Source organism: Rhinolophus sinicus, linkage group LG10 (assembly GCF_036562045.2).
Source record: "Rhinolophus sinicus isolate RSC01 linkage group LG10, ASM3656204v1, whole genome shotgun sequence".
Lineage (NCBI taxonomy): Eukaryota > Metazoa > Chordata > Mammalia > Chiroptera > Rhinolophidae > Rhinolophus > Rhinolophus sinicus.
Window position 1 is genome coordinate 43,014,918 of NC_133759.1, and position 24,151 is coordinate 43,039,068.

The 24,151-nt window shown below is 45.1% G+C and overlaps 2 protein-coding genes and 1 pseudogene across 16 annotated transcripts in view; all 3 read left to right on the forward strand.

The window, feature by feature from the left end:
- ATP2B2 (ATPase plasma membrane Ca2+ transporting 2) overlaps positions 1-3,573 on the forward strand; it is a 360,324-nt gene extending 356,751 nt beyond the window's left edge. For 9 of the 12 annotated variants that reach the window (XM_019732636.2, XM_019732642.2, XM_019732643.2 and 6 more), the window contains one exon: positions 500-3,573. In XM_019732636.2, coding sequence (XP_019588195.1) covers positions 500-811 — 312 coding nt within the window. In that variant the 3' untranslated portion in view covers positions 812-3,573. The remainder of the gene's footprint in view (positions 1-499) is intronic. The other 3 variants (XM_019732644.2, XM_019732647.2, XM_019732648.2) reach the window with 1 other exon arrangement.
- Positions 3,574-7,463: 3,890 nt separating this feature from the next.
- The window catches only part of SEC13 (SEC13 homolog, nuclear pore and COPII coat complex component), a 29,386-nt gene continuing 12,698 nt past the window's right edge, over positions 7,464-24,151 (forward strand). Inside the window, exons 1-6 of one of the 4 annotated variants that reach the window (XM_074312994.1) lie at positions 7,579-7,652; positions 7,906-8,073; positions 10,203-10,247; positions 12,517-12,632; positions 15,493-15,644; positions 16,028-16,161. In XM_074312994.1, coding sequence (XP_074169095.1) covers positions 10,242-10,247; positions 12,517-12,632; positions 15,493-15,644; positions 16,028-16,161 — 408 coding nt within the window. In that variant the 5' untranslated portion in view covers positions 7,579-7,652; positions 7,906-8,073; positions 10,203-10,241. Of the gene's footprint in view, positions 7,653-7,905; positions 8,074-10,202; positions 10,248-12,516; positions 12,633-15,492; positions 15,645-16,027; positions 16,162-24,151 lie in introns of those variants that run through there. The other 3 variants (XM_019732671.2, XM_074312992.1, XM_074312993.1) reach the window with 3 other exon arrangements.
- Positions 20,802-21,007, forward strand: LOC141567424 (U2 spliceosomal RNA; annotated as a pseudogene).

The window sequence follows — 24,151 nt, forward strand, 5'->3', positions numbered from 1 at the left end:
GTTTCTTAACTCCGTGGGGTTGTTGTTTTTTTAAGATTAATTTTTTTAAAATAGCCTCTCCTCCTTCCTCCCCTGTTCCCCCCTGGCCCCACTCCCCTTCTGCATGGTTAACCTGCTTTAAAGTTAACAAGGCTCAGTCTCTCCCTAGGTCTGAGTGCCCACCGGAGTGGACTATGTTTCCTCTGACCACTGTTCCCCATCATCTCTTTGATGGAGCTTGATTCCTACTGTCCTAATACTGTAGTTCTGACCAAAACCAAAGCAGTACATTAAAAACCTCATGGATGCATATAACCTGAGCCCCCTCTTCCACTCCCCCCCTCCTGTCCATGCTGTAACACTCAGCGACTATGGATTCCAGCCACCTGCTGTGCCCTACCACCTCTCTCACCTGCCCCTGCTCTGCAGAGCTTGGCACACACACACACACACACACACACACACACACACACACACACACCCCGGGGCAATGCTTCTCACGCCTGCATTTCCCTTGCAGATACGCGTCGTGAAGGCGTTCCGTAGCTCTCTCTATGAAGGTCTAGAAAAGCCTGAGTCTCGAACCTCCATCCATAATTTCATGGCTCACCCCGAATTCCGGATCGAAGACTCCCAGCCCCACATCCCCCTCATCGACGACACCGACCTGGAAGAAGATGCCGCGCTCAAGCAGAACTCGAGCCCGCCGTCCTCGCTCAACAAGAACAACAGCGCCATCGACAGCGGGATCAACCTGACGACGGACACAAGCAAATCAGCTACCTCTTCAAGTCCAGGGAGCCCCATCCACAGCCTGGAGACGTCGCTTTAGCTGAGGACCCCACCGCCACCCGCCTCCCGGGCACCCACCCATCCAGGCACCCACTCACCCAAGCAGCAACGAGCAACAACAGGAAACCAAATACTGGCGAGAAAACCAACATTTCCACCCAACAGACCCTTTTTCTGGCTGCGATGCTGTTTGAACTCTTTTTCACTTTGAGGCAAGGGGAGGATCTCCTGTGGGGGCTTCCGGGAACGAGCAGTTTCCCCAGAACAAGCCCTGCCTGGCTCCTGCCCAAACATGGACCAGCCATGCACCCCCGGCCGCCACGTCCCCCTGCATGAATGTACTGTACACTTCCAGTCCTCCCCTTGTTTGGTTTTGGGGGATTGGGGAGGGTGTTTTTGTTTGTTTTCTTAGGCGGGAACTGCAAACAGACTCTTTTCTGAGACTATTTATCCAACCCACTGGTCTGTGAGTTTTTGAACCGCTTGCGCAGCATGGTCTCAGTTCTATAGGTTAATTTAACAACTTTTTGAAATTGCAGAGCTTAACTCGCCTAGTAGATTTGCACCAATGGAACCGAAGAACTTCATAAACACTCACGAGGTTATATCCATTTCTTTATATCTATATCAACGTATACTTATCCAAGACTGTATACGTACATATAGATAGGTAGATATATATATATATATAAATATATATACATGGATATATAAAGTTTCTTTGCCGGCATGTTGCCTTGTTTCCGCTTAAATTGCTCTATTTTAACTTATTTATGTCCTAAAAGAAGAATGTAATTTGTTTACAAACTTGTAGATAATGTCTTTGGCTATTTGTACGGTTTAAGAACACTGGTGGCTGAGATGTTATAAAAATAGCTCAGCCCAAGAGACACTTCCCTGGATTGCATCCTTGGTGTTTTACGATAGCCATGCTCTGATTTTTTGCCTGCTATTTCCGTTCAATAATGTCACTACCACGGGAGGCTCAGGCAGAAGCCAAATGCTACCGAGCATCCATCTGAGGGCTTTAACACCATGCTCCGTAAACAAAGGGAGAGGAGAGAGAAGGCTTCCTGGGCTTGGAGCGCTAACGGCCGTCCTGGCCCGAGGAGGACAGGATCCGCAAAGCATTGGTTGAAGACTTTTCTCTCAATGAAACTCGCTTGGGTTTACTAAGAGCATTTCAAAAAGAGGTTCTCTTTGGCACTGTCTGTACAGAGATGGAGGTAGTGTTGCAATATCATAAATGCTATTGTGTTGATTTTTTTTTTTTTTTTAGTTAGTGATTTAGAGGTTTATTTCCTTATCAAATGCAGCATATGAGCTGTTGGCGTATTGGATGAGGACCGTTATGGCTTGCTGCTTTTATTTTTATTTTTGAAGAAGAATAGCCTTTTTCTCTGCACTACTTAGATCCGAACGAACCTTATGATGTGTATATTGAGATGTATTCAGTGTGATTTTTAAACCAAATTGTCTTCCTATAGTCGCAATATATACTGTAGCCTTTTAACAGCAAGTCCTGCTTTCCCAGACAGAAAGCCATTCCGAAACCCTACAGTATCACAGGTGAGAAAAGGAGGTTATTTTTCCCTCAAGACAATTACAGCACTAGTAATCCCACTTAATAAGAGCTTATTTAATTGTATGTCAGCCTCTTAACTGCTAAGCACTTTGTGGGTATCAGCTTTTTTCATAAAAGAACTTTTGTATTTAATACAAAGTTTGCTTTGAGACTTTTCAGCATACGATCTTTTTCCATAAACTTGTACAGTGCAAAAGACATTTTGAATACCATGATCGATGACGTCCCATGCTTCGAGGAAAACCAAACACTTTCCGCCTCGCTGGTGAAATCCACTCCTCACACTGACCCCTCCCACAGTTGCTCTGAGTCAGCTGGCCCCTTCCCTTCTCCAGGCCCGGAGAATTCTTCCACACACCAGATGAGAGCCACTCGGGAAAAGAGCCATAGTCAGCTGGGAGGGCCTCCGTCTGGACGGCTGTGGAGAAACCTGAGGGTTTGGGATCCCAAGTCAGCCCATCCCACCTGGCAAACCTTCCTGGAAGGAAGACCTTTGCAAGAGAGCATCACCTGAATGTCATGGAGAAATATCTCTGAATGTACCCAGCAGAGGACACTGCATCCCCAAAGGGGTGGCGAGCCCTCAGATACGCTTTTTGGATTCTAATACAACACCACCAAAAGCCAGCCCACTGCTCTCCTGCCTCCTGTGAAAGGAAAGACCTGCACGTGTGAAACATGGGGCAGCCTTGGAACATGGTGGGTTTTTTGTAGTTTCCTTTCTCAAGGTTTTCCATCTCCCCACCTTCTTTGTTCCAGTCGTGTGTCCCCGACCTCATCCCATGACACCGGGAAGGCTGCGCTTGCACACCACGCTCCCTGTTTGTTTGGAGCCAGGATGCAAGGAAAACAGGAAGGGGTTTCTCTTAGTGGAGCCTAGCTCGGGGAAACAGGAAGCGAAGGAAGCTACCAAGAATGCCCCACATTTAGTGTTGGTCTTTTCTTGTCAGGAATGATGGATGCTCACACACACACAGACACACACACACACACACACACTCACACTCACACACACAGGAAATGATTGGTTTGTCAAAACTCACTGTAGTACATAAAGCTTGCACTCTGTGTCCTATATCTAGCAGCATGGGGTACGTTTGGCAGTTCACCCCATTAGGGGGTAAATAATTTATGACCATTCATGTGTTTTTATGAATTTTTTTATCTAGACAATAATTGTAAATAAAGAACTCACCGTCTCTGTTCATTTAATACTATGCAATGGTTATGCTTTCAGTTGCTGACTCTTCTTACTCCTGCAGTGAGGTTCTGAAATGTCTGTGGTTTAAAAGAAAAAAGGTAAAAGCCAACATCAAACAGAACATATTTATTCTGTAACATATACTTTTTTCTAGTTTGGGACCGCACCATCCACTTAGCTTCTTTTCTGTCCTCTGGACACGGGCTCCAGGAGAAGGTAGCATATTCAGTTCTGAGGTCTAAGCTCCAACTTGTCTCCCCCAACAGATGAGGGAGGAGCCGGGGCCCATTCAGTGATCCCTGGGGCTGTAGAGTCGCCCACCTTTGGAGGCAAGCAGAGAGGAAACTGAGGAGTTTCCTTCCTGCGACTCAGGCAGTGCTTTCTCTAACTCAGACGCAGCCTTGATTGCTCCCACCAACTCCTCACCAAGGCCCCTGGTCCCCTTGTCCCAACCAGAGCAGAGTTGACAAGAGGGAGGGTGCCCTGCTTCTGAGGTCAGACCAATGACAATGACTTCCCGGGGCAAGGACTCAGGACCTGTCTTATCCTGGGTATCCCAGTTAGTGAACAGCCACTTTTCCCCCCAATCATGTTCAAATGTCACCTTTACCACACATTGACAGCTGAGATAGACTTGGGTCTATTTCTGGAACTTCTCTTCTGTTCCCTTATCTGGGTGTCTCATCCGGCACCAGCCACACAATTTTAATTACTGTTGTTTTATATAGTATTTTACTATGTGGTGGGATAAGTACACTTTACTCTTTTTTTTTTTTTTTAACAAAATTTCCTGGTTATTCTCTCACATCTATTCTTCCAAGTAAACTTTAAAATTTTGCCAAGACCTCCTACCACCCTGTCATTCTATATGCAAACATCTTTCCGCTATTGTAAGCACTGTCCACTCAGGGTCACTAAATAGAGTGTCCTGTAATGAGAAACGAAAATGGTGTCCTAAATCTTAAGGGAAGCCCGACGTTCCTCCCAGACTATCTTTTGTTCCCTAAGCCAGGGTATCATCAGGAGAGGCCACCAACCCCCCACCCAATCCCAGTTTGGGATCCAAAGTACCCACCTCAGCTGTGCCCAGTCCAGATGAGAAAGGTGTCTCCCCCAGATCTAGAGCTACCAAAATGTGTGGCCTAATTGTCTATATTCCTAGTTCTCCTGAACTGCTTTTTTTGCTCTTTATTCAAAGTTTTCAGTGGTCGTGTGATAGGTCCTTTGGGATGCAGCAATTTCATGTCCAGTACTTCTCACCACCCTGACTCCCTCTACCCATTTTTGCTCTACATACAGGAGGCTGTCAACCAGGTACACAGTGACATGCCTCCCACCCAAAACTCTTTCCATGGTGTCCAAGACCCCACCATTAGAAGATCAGGGCTGGGTGTGTTGCTTGAAGGCTGTTGGGTCTTCCAGAGCCAAGGCCTCAATCAGACAACAGCAGAAAATCCCCAGGTCCTTTCCAAGTTCCAAAGCAAGCTCTCCTGATTTTGATGTAGAGATGCTATCCACCCAAGTGGGGGGAGGAGAATCCCTGGGCATCAGCCATTACCCCCTCTACCCCACAACAAGACATTTGAGGCTGCTTTGGGACCGCCCTTCTCAGCGCCCCAAGTCTGTTTTGTAATGCCTGTGGTGCTCTCCCTCCGGACCTTTCCTCTTGGGGGTCACCACACTTTGCTAACTCTTGTGTGCACATATTTTATAACAGAGTAGCGAGGAAATGGTGCCGCCTCCAGTTTCCACAAGCTGCCCGGGCTCTGGGGGGCTCTGGGACAATCGGGGCTGGGAAGTGACTGTGCTCTTATTGTACATTCTTTATTTCTCTGTATCTCTGGCTTGTGCTTTTTGTAATTAATGGGATTTGTCTGCCTTTTCAACACTATACTGAGCAATAACAATAAATGCACACGTGGAAACACAGACACGGTACACATCACAAGGCCTTTTTCCGAAGGACAGCTGGGTCCCCACCCACCATGGATCGGAAGTAGGGGAAACTGAATCCCTGGGAGGGAAAGGCATTTTGCCCAAGGGTGCACAGCTCAGTGGGTGGTCTCTCTCCTTCCAGCAAGTCACATCTTTTGAACACCCACCATTTGAGGGAGACAAGTTTAACCTGCCATAAGTCATTAACCTTCCATGAGGAACAGCTGACAGTCCCAGAGAGCAAGACTACGGAGGTAGCGGCCTAAGGAAGAAGAGATTCAGGGGCCAGGGGGTGTGGGGGTAGGGGCACAAACAGGGGAAGGCTAAGAACGGCCTGATTTGGGATCTGGTATTAACCAGAGGGAGGTGATGAGAGATTTGGACAAAGGATGTAGATGGCGTCCCCTACAGGGTAGGGGAGCCTGGCCCCCTAAATCCCAATGTTGGTCCAAAGTTTGAGGGTTGCACATGCACAACACACACACACACACACACACACACACACACACACACACACACACACACACACACACAATCTGCGCAGGGAGAACTGATTCCCCAGATCAAACACCCATTCAACTTCCAAACATGGTTTCACATCCAAGGGTCCATTTAATCCCAATATACTTTTGGAGGAAGTATTATTGTAATTCCCACTTAACAGAAAAGGAGACAGCAGCTCAGAAGGTGAGGATGTGCCACCTAGTAGGAGATAGAATACTGGTACCCCACAATCTTGATGCCAGAATTGGCACTCAAGGCCTCTATATTATAATGCCTTTCAGTCCCACCAGCAAATAATGAATAAGACACAGTTGCATTGCTTGTCCCAAATCCCCAATCTCTCCAACTTCAATGCCTACACCAGGGAATTCCTTTAATAACAAGTAGGCCCCATGCATTATATTTGTATTATATTGAATATGCCATTGTCCCCAGTTTCCACTTGAGGAAAGTGAGGCTCGGAGAGAAGGATGTGGCCTTATCACCCAGAGGATCAGTGGTACAAGTAGGGATCCAAGACCAGGGCCTGTCTCTTGAAAAACAAGAGACCCAAGAGCCCTGCCCCCTTTATTCCCTGCTCCAGCCGAAGCACCACCTTCTTACACCCTTGCAGTATTCCTTTCTCCATTAGAGGGAAATAGGAGTGTTGAAAGCTGGGGTGGGAGTTAGCGGGTGGGCTGCTGCCCAGAGGCCTGGCCCTGAGTTCTGCAAGGCCTGGCCCACTCTCCTGGCCCCTCTCCAAAGCTCCTTGATGACCTGGGTCTGTCACTCTCTAAGCCTTAACACCTTCTTTCCAGCAGTGATCATCTTAGCTAGGGTTCTTCCCTCCAGTTTCAGGAGAAGAAACTGAGGGATCGTGACTTACCCAAGGGGCGCCTAGGCTCAACCCTAGATCACTCTACTCCTTAACGCCATGGGGTGCCCAGGGCTGCCAGACCATATGTGGTGAGGGGAGCCCTCAGGCAGGGCAGCACTCTCACTGTGCTCGTGGGAAGCCAAGGACCTAGGGGTTGGGGACACTGGGGAGTTGGCTCCTGGACTCGAACTGCAGGAGTCTGGCTGCGATCCCTCCTTGCCTGGGGGACCTACCTGATGGGCCACACACAGGATCCCAGAACTGGAGAGAAGGGGCAGTTTGGAGGCGTGGGTCCCTCAGCCTCCAGTAGGGGGCATTCCCCTACTCTGCCCCCGGTCCCAGCCTTGGGTACTGAGGCGGGATTAACGAGGAAGCAGTAGGACCAGTCTACCCACGACCCAAAAGATCGATCATCCTTCGGTGTTCATCATAAGGCCGGTCGCTCCCAGAACCGCAGGGAAACGGGGGAAGCTGTAGTTATGAATCCTTTCTTTACGTAAGAATCTCAGGGGGGGAAAAGGTTTGTCAGGAGAGAAGGTCGGCCATAGCTTCAGGGTAGCCATGGAAACGAGAGCCCCACTGTGGGTCCGCGCGTTCCTCACAGAGAGGGGAGGGGCTGGGGGGGGGAGCTGCCCCTGGAAAAGTCCGGAACCTTTGTCAGAGCAGAGCGCGTTGCTGCCCGGAGGCTCCTGAGCCACAGCCGGACGGACTACCGGCCCTGCGCCGGAAGTGAGCTACGGAGACGCCGCCGGGAGTTGCCACGTCCGAGACCGGGAGCTGCCGCCGCGGGTGCAATCATGGTGAGTGTTACAGAGGCCGGGACGCCGAGCGGGGTTCCAGCCATGGTCGCGGTCGTTTCGGGCCCCTCGACCGCGCTGAGGTTCAAGCCCCGGGCTGGGGTCATTCAGCTCCGTTCCACCCCTTCGAGGTTTGGGGGGCTCTGACCCTGCCTCTCGGGACCTTTCGCGGGGGGAGGCCGCAGAACCTCCGGGAACTTTGCGGGCCGCGCCGCGGCCGCGCCTCCTGCACCTTCCTTTCCTTCTCTTCCTCCAGTGATGGAAAACAAAACCAAGAACGTTGTAGGAACGGCTGTATCCTGAGCCCCTAGTGCCAAGCATTGTGCATGATCTCAGCCTCCTTTACTGTCCCCCGTAACCATGCCTTTGTACCACGTACGGCACCACCTCTCCCAGCAGATGTGTGTGGAACAGTGGCCCTGAGGTACGAGGCCACTGCAGGAAGCTGGTGTAAGGAGGAGCTGAATGAGTCTCGGAAGGCAGGGGCTGCTTTTTAAATCTCTGTGGAATCCACAGTGTACATTCACTCTACACTTATTCATTGGGTGAATGACTGACTGAATGGGAACTAATGGATGAGAAGCATCCAGCCTGGGCTTGGCACTTAGTGGGCGCTCAGTAAAATGGGGTTCTCAGGAATATGCGTGTGCCGGGAGTTTTCCGGAAACCTGGGTAACAGGGGTTGGTGCTGGCTCTGCGTGGGGGCAGGGTTTTAAATTATTCATCTCTCGGCCTCTGATTCTTCAGCTGCTGAGTAGAATTGGTGTCTCTGATGCGCCAACAACTCTTTCTAAATGAATTTTAACTCATTAAGTGATTCTGAAGATCTGAGTTGTTTTGAGGGCTACCACTTACTAGTACGTAACAAGGAACAGACAACTTGAGGTGCTCAGGAGGAAAGACTTTTTGTTTTTTTAAGCAGCTTTAAAAACAAACAAATAAAGCCCTTGCTCAGAAACATGGTTCACCAGTCCTGGCTGGTGTGTGAGAGTGGTGAAAAAGTAAAGGGTGGTTATCTCTAAAGTCCTTTGGTATCCTGGTATGAAACTACCAATAAACTTTCTTCCAGACTTTGCTTAGCGCTCAGACACTGATTTAGGAAATGCACTGTAACAACTACTTTATGTTCTAGATAGGCGCCTCATGGAGTGGGAGGCTCTGGGGCCTGGGAGTTGGCAGGTGGAGCTCTTTTCCCAGCTCCAGCTTTAACGAGCTCTGTAACTTGAGCAAGTGTTTTGTCTTCCTGGCTTCTTCAGTTCCTTAATCTGTCAGACACCGCCCCAGTGCACACGAGAAAGCACTTTGTAACCTGGACAGCTGGGCCCACGTAGGAGACTGTTCTCTTTTTCTTCCTTGCTGGCCTTCGCAGACCTTGTGGGCCCGCTTTTTAGGGAGTCTAGAATTTGATGAGAGAACCGGTGCTTACTTAATGTGTACCTTTTGAACTGCTTTGCAGCCATCCTCTTCCAGTGTCCATCTTTCTGAAAAGTCAAAGCAGACTATATAAAGTATATAAAGATGAAATGGGGGAAATGGTAAGAAATAGCAGTTCCAAACTGAAACCTCCTTTTTGGTCCCTTTTTTATCCCACGAGTTTTAAGAGAATAATGTTTGAGCCAAGTAAGCCTGTTCTTTTTTGTTCATTTACTTATTCATTCAGCAAATAGTCACTGAGTTCCTGCTGGTTGCATAGCATTTTGCTGGGTGATTTGAGAGGATTCAGAACTGCAGATGACACAGACCCTAGCTCCAGGGCACGCCTTCTAGTCAGGAGAAGAAACAGCATAAAGTATTGTAGACATTCAGTACTGAAGATATTCAGAGGAATACAGCCAGTTGGGGATCTGGAAACTTCAAGGAAGGAGGTCATAATTTGAGCTGGACCTCAAAGAATGGGTAGGAAGGTAATGGCCGTGGCAGCTGTGTGCCAGCGCTACAAGCTGCTCAGCACTGGATCCAAGTGGGTGACAGTCTAGGATCTGTCACAGGTCATGGGCCAGGGAGCAGCCTTGAGGAAAACTTGAATCAGTTCTCCAAGTCTTAGGTCTTAACCGCATATGCAGAACACTGCCTGGAACCTCAGGCCCTGTCATCCAGGAAGGGGCACCAGTCACAACTCCCTCGGGTCCCTCTGCACCCTTCAAGGTAACCCGGACTGCTTGCCATCTCTCCTCTTTGCTCATGTTATGCCCTCTGCTTGAACTGTACTCTGCTGCCTGGTGCCACCTCGCAGATTCCTCCCATCAAAGCCCCTGTTCCCATGTCCAGCAGTGCCAGCCCCTCCTCTGTAGCACATGTAAACCATTCAGGTATTTATCTGGCTGTGTTAGGGTTACTTGTGGGCACGCTTCTTCAGGACAAGAAGTACTTATTTGTGTCCATGCCTCCAGCCCCTGGCACGGTGCTTGGTGAAAAGAAAGTACTTTGAGCGAATGAATGAATGAACAAATGAATGAAAAAAGTCAAGAACTTTAGAAATGATCAGTGGATTTAATAAGATGACTGCATTCTAACTGCCATCAGTTCATTTACCAATGATATCTTCGGTTCTAGGTGTCAGTAATTAACACTGTGGACACCTCCCATGAGGACATGATTGTAAGTATCCCGTTAGCCCTCCCTCACGGGCTATAGACACGGGCATTTCTGTGGGGGGAAGCATTTCTTTTGACCATTCATGAGTCCACTGTGGTTTCGCAGCCTTTGCCAATCAGACTAGCCTCAGGTATAGTCAGTCTCCCAGCATACCCTCTGATGTAGCAGGCTGGGTGGTCTGGTCACTCTGGTGGGAGGAAGTGGGAATGGGTTGTGGCTCAAGGCCTTTAGTCTTCTGGCCAACAAAGTAACCTGCTCTGGGATGGAGGCTGAGGAGGTATGAAGGTTTGACAACAGTCTTCCCACCTGTCTTCCTCCTGCTGCCATTTCTTAGCTCCCCTGGAAAGGGAGTTAAAAGAAGAGCGAGTAGGAAGATGACTCAATCTGAAGGCCAGGGGCAGGCTCGGCAAAAGCCCAAGACAGAGCCAGGTAGAACAAGCACAGACAGAGGGCCAGATAAGGCCCTTTGGACCAGAAGTCATTAACTCAGGGTGTTTCCCGAGAGGCAGATACAGGGCTCAGTATAAGGGGACAGGGCTGTGGCTGAAGGTCCAGAGGTTAAAGTTTCTGACAACAGAGACGCAGACTCTGCTTCATGCAGGGCCAAGCAGTCCAGGCAGCCTTTGAGCAAGACCCAGGCCGGTCAGCTCACAGCATTTCCTCCCCGGGTTCCCGTCCACGAGTGGCTGCTTTTGGGCTTCTGAGAGGGTGTATGTTCCCTGGATGCAGCCATGTGTGGTCTAGTGGTAGGAGCACACCTCGTTGGAGACAGGGTGGCACCATAGGTAAGGAAAATCTAATCTGAGACTCCCTAGCCAGCCTCTTAACTCTTCTGAGCTAGCCTTGATTTCCTCATAGCTAAAGGGGGAAAAATAATGGGTGTGCCACCTACTCGTGTGGGTTCAGTTTGAGGAACAGATGAGGCAAAACAGTAATGACTAACATCTACATGCTCACCGAGTGTCAGATCCCACGCTAAATACTTTTCATTCAGTATCTCATTTAACCTTCCTAACAACCCTGGAATCAGATGCCATCATTAGCCCCGTGTAAAGGTAAGGTAACTGCCGTTCAAGGAGACTAGGTAATTGTTCCAAGGTTGCACAGCACACAAGCTGAGGAGATAGGATTTCAGTCTGTTAGGTGCTGTGCCCTGCTTCCCCCCAAAGTGTGTGATAGTGCCCTGCAGGAGAAACGCTGCAGAAATACATTTGCAGAGACGATCTATCCTAACACCTGCCCTGCCTTCCAAGAAGTCAAGACCTGGAATAGTGGGGAAGGGCGACTTCCAAAGGAGACTCAGGATGTTTTCCTTGGGGAGAGAGGTGAGGAAGGAACGTTGAAGCAGAGGGTGACTGCTTCCATTGAAAGGGTGTAATTGCTCCTGATGACCACAAGTGACAGCTAATAGTTCTTGGACCCCCCCAAGGTGCTATAGCTGAAGAAAGGGCTGTTTGTTGGACTAGGCAGCACCAGCAAACAGGAGGGGCCAGAATGTTCAGCAGGGCTGCAGGCATGTGGGTCAGAGGAGCCATCACGCTGGATGGGCCAGGAGCTGTGGGCGAGCCAGGCCTGGGTCTGGATGGCCAATCAGCATCCAGGAAGTCAGTTCATCAATGGTGGGACCAGCGACATTTAAAGCATGAGTGGAGTGGAAAGTCTAGAGTGCTGGGCACACTACTAGGAAAAAGGTCAAGTAAAAACCCAGGAACAGAGGTCCACAAAGAGGTGGAGGGCTGGGGTGGAGGAAGGAACCCGCACTGAATGGGTCCCTATGTCTAGGTTAGATGTGCATTGTGAGGGACCTGGTCGGGGCCTGTAGGAGTCAGAGGCCTGCTCCTTTGGGTCAGCATTAGGCCTGGGTTCCAGGGCTGAGCTGAACCTCCAGCAATCTCCCCTGGGAACCCACAGAGCCTCAGAACGGTGGGGACTGAGGAAGGAGGAGGAAGGGAAACGCTACGCCAGCTGTTCTCTAATATCCACCCTGCAGAACAGGGTGGCAAAGGACTTCCCCATGTGTGTAAAGGGTCTAAGAGTAGCTGGGGTATGGTTTGTCTTATCCCTTTCAGAAATACATTGCCCGTCGAGAAGTAAGAATGTTGACATGCTAGCTTCCTGTCTGATAGTGATGATTCTTTGAGGTTAGATTAGTCTCAGGTAGATTCCGGTCCAAACTAGTCCCTGTCCTAGTGACTGCTCCCCTCACTGCCATCAGCCCCACCACACCTCTCCCCCCAGCCATCAGGCTTCCTGAGCTGTCCTCCCTTTGCAGCACGATGCCCAGATGGACTACTATGGTACTCGCCTGGCTACCTGCTCATCAGACAGGTCCGTCAAAATCTTTGATGTGCGCAACGGAGGGCAGATCCTCATCGCAGACCTCAGGGGGTGAGTGCGGCCAGCCCTGGGCAAGGTCTGAGAATGGTTGGGCTTTTCAGGACAGTCTGAGCCAATCAGAGCAACCCAAAGTGCAGTTAGCAGAGACGCCACCGTGTCCCAGCCAGCCTGCTGCCCTAAGCAGACATCCCAGGTTGATGGATCCAGGAGTGAATCCTAGCTCTGCCACCCAAATACCCAGAGAAGACCTTGGACAACAGAGTCGGTTATTTCTGGGAGCCTTCACCCTCTCACCCTCAAGAGCGGGTGATGCTGCTCCCAGGTAGAGCATGCTGACAGCAAGCCTTCCGTAGCTACTGCTACTTTTCAAAGTGGGAAACTTCCTTTTTAAAAAAAAACAAGTTTAACCAGCGTGATCTAAGTGTCACTCAAGAGTGGTCATGTAAGAATGTAATAGTGATTATATAAATCCCATAATTCTGCCTGTTTGCCTACGGCAGGTATTTACAACTGTTTGATTTACCCTTTTCGCTACTGAGATTCTTGAGATCCTGGCTCTCATTTTTATGACCACATCTCTGTTGCTTTCCCTCAGTTAACTGCCTTTCATATAACTGGGGATTCTTAATCTACGTTCCATGGATCTCCAAAGGTGCTGGGGCTAGAATTCAGGGCTTGAACTGGGGCAGGGGAAAAAATCCTATCTTTATTTCAGTCACGGATATTGAGCATTTCTTTCAATTACGGATGTAGGCTGGAACCACAGTGGTGTTCATAGTACTACCTATCACTTTGTTACCAGTAGAAATCACAGATATTTTCTTATCACATTATATTTGTATTATTGCTGTCTCAAAATAGCATCCATGCTTGTTACTACTTTGAAATTAAAGTGGTTATTAGACCACTGGAGTTTGTTAATGTGTTAACAAAGAAGCACGTGTGTCACTGTATCATAAATTGTTCTTTAACATTTTGATGACTATATTTCAATATAACTGGGTTTCTTTCTCATCCTAGCTCTGTGCATTTTATCCATTACTCTAAGAAGGGACCATAATCTTTACCAGACTGTGCAAGAAAGATTAAGAACCCCTGACAAGTAGGCGCTCAGGACATGTTTGCTAACTGAATTAAAGAAGAAATACCGTAGTTTGCCGTGTATAATATGCTGCCACGTATAATGCACACCCACAGTTTTGGCCCTAACCTCCAGGGGGAGAAATCTTTCGTTTTAATTCAAATTTTTATTTGTTTACATTTAGGTACTTGTTTTTAATGTTATAAAGGAATTTTAGCATTTGTTTTTTAACATATTATGGTACACGAAATTTTACGTAACAAATAATTACAAAACCCAAGAACAGATACAACGTACAAGAAATTTTATGTATCGGTAACAAATTTCCGATATTTACACATAATAGAAGGCCAAGAACTCTTCATTGCTGCAAGTTCGTCCTAAGTTCAACAACACTGATTATCGTATTCCAGGGTATTATTTTGCACATGGATATCGTTACTAGTTTCTGGATATCGTTACTAATCTCTTTCATAAATAAAAGAGTTAAAAACATTAATTTATATAGGTAAGGAATTAACGTTACCCATGTATAATGCGCATCCTTATTTTTCCCTCACAAATTTGGGAACAAAGCGCGCATTATACACGGCAAAATCCGATAACTAAGTCAGTGGGCATTTGGGGAGACAGGCCTGGAAGTTCCCCTCTTCCTGAGTGCTGAGGAGCCAAATGCCACTGTCCCTGTCAGGCGGCCCCTAGCTGCCAGTATTGGCAGAGGTGGGCAGGTCCGCTGTCACTCAGCCCTCCCTGCTCTGTGCTTTTGTTATGCTTGAAAGATGGGAAATATTGGAGGTATAAACTTCCACCCTCGTTCTGTTTTACCTCGGCTAACTCTACTAGGTGTGGGACATTTGAGTCTACTGAGAATTTCGTTAGCAGCTCCTTTGTAGGGACGAGGAATGTACTATTGTCTCAGCCAGAGGGAGGAGGAGACAGTGCCTGTCGCCTCGGGGTAAAGGAGTGAACAGGGAACAGCGGTAATAACTGACAGTCACTGGGTGTTTGTGTGTTTTCTTCTTTCATCTACCAGGCATTGTACTAAGCTCTCCATGAGTTATCACAAATAATTTCCCCTCGTGACCACTGTAGGAAACAAGTCTCATTGATGTCTCCATCAAGAGACTAAGCCTTAGAGAAGATGGTCCTTGCCTAAAAGTAAAGCAGCTGGTGAATAGGGAGTGGGTATGAAAGAGCCCGGCCCATGACCTCTAAGCTGAGCGACCTCTGGTATGAGGTAGCCCACCCTTCCCTGGACCGAGAGATGGCCCCAGTACCAAGCCCAGCACAGGTTACATGCTCAGACAATCCTTATCGTGTGGACGCATAAAAATCAGGAGAGAGGAAAGAGATGCCTTCTGAACAAATCAAAAGAGTAGTGAAAAATATCAAAATGAAACAGGTACTGCCTCCTCAAGAAGTTGACCTTCTGGAGGGATAAATAATGATGCGCTCTACAGATAGGTAGCACTTGTGGGTACAAAGCCTAGATTGATCAGTGACTGATGATGACAGTGGCTGTAGATGGTGCTGGCTGCCGTCTGGGGCAGGTGAGGATTCTGCTGGATCGGGACCGATCGGCTCACTTATTAGAGTCCTGACTTGCTTTCAAAGCCTCTCTGACCTCTGAGCCTCAGCGTCCTCACTGCTCCATGAAGGTCCCTGTTGGCAGTGACATTCTATGACTCTCCCTTTTGAAATCCTTGGGCAGTTCTGTCCTGAGATGCCGTCTGCCTGCCGAGGCAGCCATTCGGTTCTGTGCAAAGAGTGGCTGACAGCACGACTCGATTCCTCGGGCCCATCTGAGCAGCCTCTGGTCCTCTCCTGCAGTCACGAGGGTCCTGTGTGGCAGGTGGCCTGGGCCCACCCCATGTATGGCAATATCCTGGCATCCTGCTCCTATGACCGGAAAGTCATTATCTGGAAAGAGGAAAACGGCACCTGGGAGAAGACACATGAGCATACAGGGCACGACTCCTCAGGTACACTGCGTGGCAGGAGAGGACGGCGTGGGGCCCTTGGGTGGGAGCGGCCTCTGTCCTGGCCAACGCTCTGCTTCCCTTCCCCTTGTGATGCTTCCTCTTTGTCCCTTGGGCTTTGGTTGGCTTTTCTGTTGGTCTGTCCACGGGGAGGTAAGGCCCTAAGACCTAAAGCCAGTCCAAAGTCAAATGAGAAAAGCAAAGACAGTACAGTTTTAGTTTCTTGTTGTTGTTTTTTAAGATTATTCGTTTTAAATATTGGCCTTTATTCAGATTATTATCAAACGTCCCCCTTGTGATCCCTGCAGTTTTTTTTCTAGAAATTTAGTAACATAGTAAATCTGGAAAATCAAAGTCTGCTCACTGTGCCTCCCTCCTTCCTGCAGTAAACTCTGTGTGCTGGGCGCCCCATGACTACGGCCTGATCCTGGCCTGTGGCAGTTCGGATGGGGCCATCTCCCTGCTGACCTACACTGGGGAGGGCCAGTGGGAAGTGAAGAAGATCAACAACGCTCACACAGTAAGTGCAGACCCGGCCTGCGTGGAGAGGGTAGCTCTGCTGACTTGGCATGTGTCTCCTTTGGACTCCTAGAGGGGCAGGAGCAGAGTCACCGCTGTGCAGTGGCCCAAGGCAGGGGCAGCTGCTCAGACACACTTGGTAGAGCAGCTTTGAGCCTCTCTGCTCTGAAGCCAGACCGGCTGCATCCAGGGAAGCACCAGCCTCTTAGCACTGGTCCTCCTTGTAGGCTCCTAAGTTGGGGAGAGCCAGGGCACTGGCAAGGTGGCAGCAGTGGCCTGCCTACCTGCCACCTTTGCTATATAGACACCTCAAGTTGACGTGCCTGTGGTAGTCACTGAGACCCCCAGTACTGAGTTACAGAAAGCATCATAGGAATTCAGTTTCCTGTACTTCCAGTCATTGAACATTAAGATTGAAACAGTCAAGAAAGCGCTATGGACAGTGAGGGGACAAATTCACATTTCTTGACCCCCTGCTGTTTGTCATGGAATCCTTACAAATGTTCGCGAATGAAAGAAGAAACTAACAAGTGTACAGATTTGCAAGGTAAGCAGTCCTCGTCTCATTTTATGTTGAGGTAAGTGAGGTGCTGAAAAAGTGAGTGACGTGGAGAAGGCACTCTGCCAGGGTCAGAACCCTAGACTGTGTGCCTTCTCTCTACACAGCACTTCCAGCTTTGATGGCCCCAGACACTTCTGAAATCTACCCAGATGGAAACCTGAAGTCCGTATCCCCCCAATTCAGGGGAGCCACAGTCTGCCCAGTCCTCAAGGCCCAAGGAGCCTGTCTCCGAGTCTTGTTACTTGGGGCCCTGGGATCCCCATCTGCTGGCTAACTTTCAAGTGAACAGGCTAGATGCTCTGGCAAAACAAGGCGCGGCATCGTAGTTTTTCAATCTTTCCACATCGGCATTAGCCAGCACAACAACTAGGTAGCAAAACCGAAACCTCATGAGCAACACTTACAACAGAATTGGGTAACAAGGCACTTCCACAAACTCCAAAATACAAGTAGAGAGGAATGAACCACTAACCCCAAGACTGCATTCGATCGGTATCGGAGCAGGAGGAAGAAGGAAGCACAGGGGTGCCTTCTAACAGACCTGCGGTGTCCCCCCAAAAAGCCAACAGGTATTCACTGCCAAGCATAGCTGGCCAGTTTAAGATAAAGTAAGATACAATTCACGCAACCATAAAATTCACCCTTTTTTAAAGTATACAGTTCCATCATTTTTAGTATGCAGTAAGTGCTCACTTAACATTTTCGATACGTGCTTGAAAACTGCAACTTTAAGCAAAACTGCTTTTAACAAAACCAGTTTTACCCTAGGCTAATTGATATAAACGAGTTAAGTTCCTACAGCATAATTCTTGTCACAAAACCATCAACAAACTTATAAAGACCCAAAACACTTCTAATATTAAACATTAGAATAAATGTGAACTATACATACATTTAAGAAGGATTAAATAAAACAAGAATTATTTTCCATCCCGCTTATTCTAGTTCACGGACACAGGTTGCCAGAGCCTGTCCCGGCAGCCCAGGCCACGAGGCAGTATTGCACCGTGTACAGGACCCCCTTCCATCGCAGGGCATGTTGACACACACCCGCACTCGCTCAGACGGGGACACTTTAGACAGGCCAGGCCAGTTAATCTAACGTGCACATCGATGGGAGATGGGAGGAAGTCCACACAGACATGGGGAGAATGCGCAAACTTCACACAGACAGTGGCCCTGACCAGGAATATTTCTTTTCCTCATCAACATTATAACAACATTGAATGAAATGACATTATTTGAGGACCTGCTGTATTCATAAAGTTTTACAGTTATTGCCGCTAATTTCCAGAACTGTCTTATCACCCTGAAAAGAAACCCCATTAGCTGTCACTCTTCATTCCATCCTATCCCCAGCCCTAGGGAACCAGTAATCTACCTTCTGTCTATAAATTTGCCTATTCTGGACATTTCCTATGAATGGAATCATACAATATGTGGTCTTTTGTAACTGGCTTCTTTCACTTATCATGTTTTCAGGGTTCATCCATATCAGCATATATCAGTGCTTCATTTCTTTTATGGCTGAATAGTATTCCATTGTGTGAATAATTTTGTTTAGCTCTTCACTCCTCGGTTGATGGACTTTTTCAGCGATTATGAATAATGCTATGAACATTCGTGTGTAGGCTTTCATGTGAAGATATTCTTGCGTTTACACCTAGGAGTGTAATTGCTGAGTCATATGGAAACTCTGTGCTTACCTTTTTGAGGTACTGCTGAACTTTTCCAAATTAACTGCAGCATCTTACATTCTTGCCATTTCTCCACAGCCTTGTCAACACTTGTCTTTTTGATGATAGCTCTCCAAGGGGTGTGAAGTGGTGTCTCATTGTGGTTTTGATTTGATTTCTCTAATGACTGATGATCTTGGGCACCTTTTCACATGCTTATTGGCCATCTGTGTATCTTCTTTAGAGAACTAACTGGGAAGGGTTTTGCACTATATCACGCCAGCGGCCCACCATAAAAAAGACTTTTAAAGGGGCGTGAAGAAATTTGTCCCTTATGACCCACCAGGGCTTGCTTCCCTCATGAGGAGAAACTGGGAGTGAAATCAAAATTGAGCTGGATAGGGACACAAAAAGAAAGGAAAGAGAGGCTATAGACCAGAGTGGGGAAGGGGAACAAGCCAGGAAATCCCGAAAGCAAGCTATCACATATGTTAACACTACATAAGAACAGAGACTTCTGAACTTAGAAAGACTTTCTGGAACCTCCCTTCATCAGGAAAACTAAGTTCACATAAAAATAATAGAAAAGTATTTAAAATCACATACAAAGTTTTCCTTATAAGAAGAAAAAGAAGACACAGAATAACATCCTGACAGGCATTGAAAGAAAGACATGCCCATAAAACAGAATCAAACCATCATGCACTATTTCAAAACAATTTTTTAAGTTATATAAGACATGAGAAAACAGCATAAATCAAAATGAGAAAAAGTCAGAAATGAGATGACAGAACTCAGGAAAGAATTAAAAATAAAACTTTATTTCAGAAATAAAAATTAAAATAGGACTACAAGAGCAAATAAACACAACAGATAATGCCTTAAGTGAAAAAGAGGAAAATTTTAAAGATAAAAAATATAAAGAGATAAAGATACTGAAACAAAGTTTGGACAGGCAAAGATCAAACATGTGAATAATAGAAATCCCTGAAGAAGAAAACAGAACAAATACTAAAAACTAGCTCAAGAAAACTATCTTTAAAAACAAAAAGATTTGAAACTACTACATATTGAGAGAGTACCCTACACTTAAGAGCATCAACCCAGAATCACCAGCAAAAAGATAAAATTCTAGTAAAGTGATTGGCCTTTAAAGAAAAAAATCCTTTGCACATCTAGTGGAGAACAGCCAGATGACTTACAAGAGAAACAAAATTAGATTATCATCAGACTTGTCAACAGCGGTGATCCATGCATAAGAAAAAGAACACATACTCTAGGAAAGAACTTGTGAGCCAAGGATTTATAACCAGCAAAATTGGCTTTCAAGTTCACATACTTGTACACAAAAGTTCATAGCAGCTTTAATTGCCAAAGCTGGAAGTAATACACATGTGTATCAACAGGTGTGGTATCAATGAATTGTGGTGTATCCATACTATAGAAATGCTACCTAGTAATAAAAAGAAATGATTGTTGATACACACGAATGAATTTTAAAATCATTATGCTGAGTGAAAAAAAAATCAGATAAAAATATATGTACTATGATTACACTGTTGTAAAATTCTAGGAAAAGCAAACTGATTTTTAGAGACAGCAGGTCAGTGGTTGCCAAGTTTGTGGGGGGTTGAGCAGGGGGTGAGGTGTGGAGAGATAGATTACAAAAGGACCTGAGGAAACTTGGGAAGTGATGGCTATATTAGTTCTCTATTTTTTTCAGTAAAACACGTTATTTATTTTTGTATCACCTCTTTATTTTTTTATATTGAGGTATAATTGCCATATAACATATTAGTTTCAGGTATCAAACACGATTCAATATTTATGTACGTTGCAAAAATGATTACTGCAGTAAATCTAGTTAACATCTGTCACCATGCCTAGTTATCAAAAAAAAAAAAATTTTTTTCTTGTGAGTACTTTTAAGATCTACTTTCTTAGCAACTTTCAAATATACAGTACAGTTTTATTAACTGTAGTCACCATGCTGTGCATTACACCCCCAGTACTTATTTATTTTATAACCGTAAGTTTGTACCTTTTGGCCCCTTCATACATTTCATCCATCCCCATCGCCCCTACCTCTGGCAACCACCAATCTGTTCTCTGTATCTATGAACTTGGGAGTTTTTTGTTTGGTTGGTTGAGTTCTTTTTACATTCCACATAGGAGATCATACAGTATTTGTCTTTCTGTCTGACTTATTTCATTTAGCATAATGTCCTCAGGGTCCATCTGTGTTGACTCTAGTGACAAGATTTCATTCTTTATTATGTCTGAATAGTGTTTCATTGTATATATATACTACATCTTCTTTATGCATTCATCCATCCATCGTTGGACACTTAGGTTGTTTCCATAGCTGGGCTGTTGTAAATAATACATTGAACATGGAGTGTTATCGCTTCTCGGCCTTTTGGCTAAGATCAAGTGTAGTAACATGGAGTGCATATAGCTTTTTGAATTAGTTTTTGTTTTGTTCAGATACCGTGTTTCCCTGAAAATAAGACCTAGCCAGACAATCAGCTCTAATGCGTCTTTCGGAGCAAAAATTAATATAAGACCCGGTCTTATTTTACTATGATATAAGACTGGGTATAATGTAATAATATAACATAACATACAATACAATACCATGTCTTATATTAATTTTTGCTCCAAAAGACCCATGAGAGCTGATTGTCCAGCTAGGTCTTATTTTCAGGGAAACAGGGTAAATACCCAAAAGTGGGATTGCTGTGTCATATAATAGTCTTATTTTTAATTTTTTGATGAACTTCATACTGTTTTCCATAGAGGCTGCACCAATTTACATTCCCACCAAGAGTACAAGGGTTCCCTTTCTCCATATACTCAACAACATTTGTTATTTCTGTTTTTTTTGATGATAGCAATTCTACCAGATGTGAGGTGGTATCTTACTGTGGCTTAGATTTACATTTCCTTGATGATTACTGTTGTTGACTATATTTTCATGTACTTGTTGACCATCTTTATGTCTTTGGGAAAATATCTATTTAGATCCTCTGCCCATTTTTAAATCAGTTTGTTTCTTTCCTTGAGTTATATAGTTATTTTATATTTTGGATATTAACCCCTTATATACGATTTGCAAATATTTTCTCCTGTAGGTTGCCTTATTTTATTGATGATTTTCTTTGCTGTGCAGAAGTGTTTCAATTTGATGTAGTCCCATTTCTTTATTATTGCTTTTGTTGCCTTTGCTTTTGGAGTCAGATATAGAAAATCATGGCCAAGACTAATATCATGGAGTTTACCATCTGTTTTCTTCCAGGAGTTTTATGGTTTCAGGTCTTACATTCAAGTCTTTAATCCATTTTGAGTTCATTTTTGTGTATGATGTAAGATAGTAGTTGAGTTGCATTCTTTTGCATTTGGCTGTACAGTTTTTCCAACACCATTTATTGAAGACTGTCCTTTCCCCATTGTATCTTCTTGGTTCTTTTGTCATAAATTAATTGACCATATAGGCATGGGTTTATTTCTGCAATCTGTATTCTATGTGTCTTCATTGATCTATGTGTCTGTTTTTATGCCTTTACCATACTGTTTTAATCACTGGCTTTATAATATAGTTTGAAATCAGGGAGCTTGGTGCTGCCAGCTTTGTTCTTCTTTCTCAAGATTGCTTTGGATATTTGGGGTCTTTCATGGTTCTGTACAAATTTTAGGATTTTTTTTTTCTATTTGAAAAATGCCATTGGAATGTTGACAAGGATTGCATTGACTCTGTAGATTGCTTTGGCTTAGTATGGGCATTTTAACAATATTAATTCTTTCAATTCATGAGAATGGAATATCTTTCCATTTATTTGTATCTTCTTTAATTTTTTTCATCATTATCTGATAGTTTTCAGGTACTGTCCATTCACTTCCTGGGTTAAGTTAATTCCTGAGTATTTTATTCTTATTGATGCAGCTGTAAATGGGATTTTTTAAAAATTTCTTTTTCTGATAGTTCTTAATTTTGTGTATAGAAATGCAAAATGTTTTGTATGTTGATTTTGTGTCCTGCAACTTTACTGAATTTGTTAATTCTAAAATATTTTTTGGTGGAGTCGAGGGTTTCCTATATATAATGTCATCTGTAAATCATGACAGTTTTACTTCTTCCTTTCCAATTTGGATGCCTGTTACTTCTTTTTCTTGCCTAATTGATCTGGTTGGGACTTTCAATAATTCTGTGTTGAATAAAAGTGGTGAGAGTGGGCATCCTTGTCTTGTTTCTTATCTTGGAGACAAGCTTTCAGCTGTTCACTGTTGAATTTGATGTTAGCTGTGGGCTTGTCATATGTGGCCTTTAGTATGTTGAGGTACATTCCCTCTATACCCACTTTGTTGCAAGTTTTCATCATAAATGGATGTTGAATTTTATCAAATGCCTTTTCTGTATCTATTGAGATGAGCATGTGATTTTTGGCCTTCATTTTGTTAATTTGATGTATCTTCTTGATGTTACATCAAGGTGGATGTTAAACCATCCTTGCATCCTTGGACTAAATCTCACTTGATCATGATGTAGTACCCTCGTCGAGTATTGTTGAATTCGGTTTTATAATACTTTGTTGAGGATTTATGCATCTGTGTTCATTGGAGATATTGGCCAATTCTGATTGATAACTTTGCCAGGTGGAATATTTGTTGGAAGATTTTTTCTTTCAGCACTTTGAGATTTGTTTGTTATCTTGATTTACAGGGTATACCTACGTCAAAGTTCATTAAATTCTGTACTTTATGTGCAGTTAATGCCAATTATACCTCAAAGCTGTTTTTAAATTTTGATTTTGGAATATAACAAACAGTTATTGGTATGCAAGAACTCAAGGGCTATTGTTGTCATGAGCCCTTCCTAGGGTATCTACTGGAGAATAAGCTTCAGACAACAAAAATGACTAGAAATACATTTACACAGGCCTATCTCATTTTATTTAACTTAACTGGTAATGCCTTTTTTTTTTTTTATGAATTGAAGGCAAGAGGACCCTCCACCAGCAAAAAGATGAGACTCGCTTTATTGCGCTCCTCACTTTATAGTGGTGGTCTGGAACCACACCACACTATCTCCAAGGGATGCCTGTGTAAATACACAGTTAACTGTAGAGAACTAACACTAAATGGGTATAGTCATAGGACGTAAAGTACAGCATAGGGAATATAGTCACTGGTATTGTAATAGCTATGTACGGTGTCAGATGGTACCAGACTTGTTGGGGTTATCACTTTGTGAGGTGTGTAAATGTCTAATCATTATGTTTTATACACTTGAAACTAGTGAATGAATAAATATAAAATGCACCACAGAAAAGACTAAATGAGAGTTAGAAGGCAGAGTATAGGATGCACTGGCCACGTGCTCTGCTAAGGTAGATAGAGTAACTTAAAAACAGTGTGGCACACCAGCCGCTGCAGATTCAAATTTTTTAATGTTTTCACCATTCACACAAACACCTCCTCCCTGACGCAAAGAAAATCAAACAGAAAAACGGGTGGCAAGGGGGAGAATGGGAAGAGCATTGCAAACACTTTATTAAGTGCTTTTAATAACCATTGGCAATACTATTATTCTGAGACTGTTCTGTGAAATAAGATAAAATAAATAATAATGTGGCAGTATCCCTAGCACCAGAACCAGACTGCAGTCTTGAATACAGTTTTTCACTAAAAGAAACCAGAGCTCTTGAGGAAATGGCTGATTCCAGGTCTGAGGCAGGAAATGTACAAGATGAGCT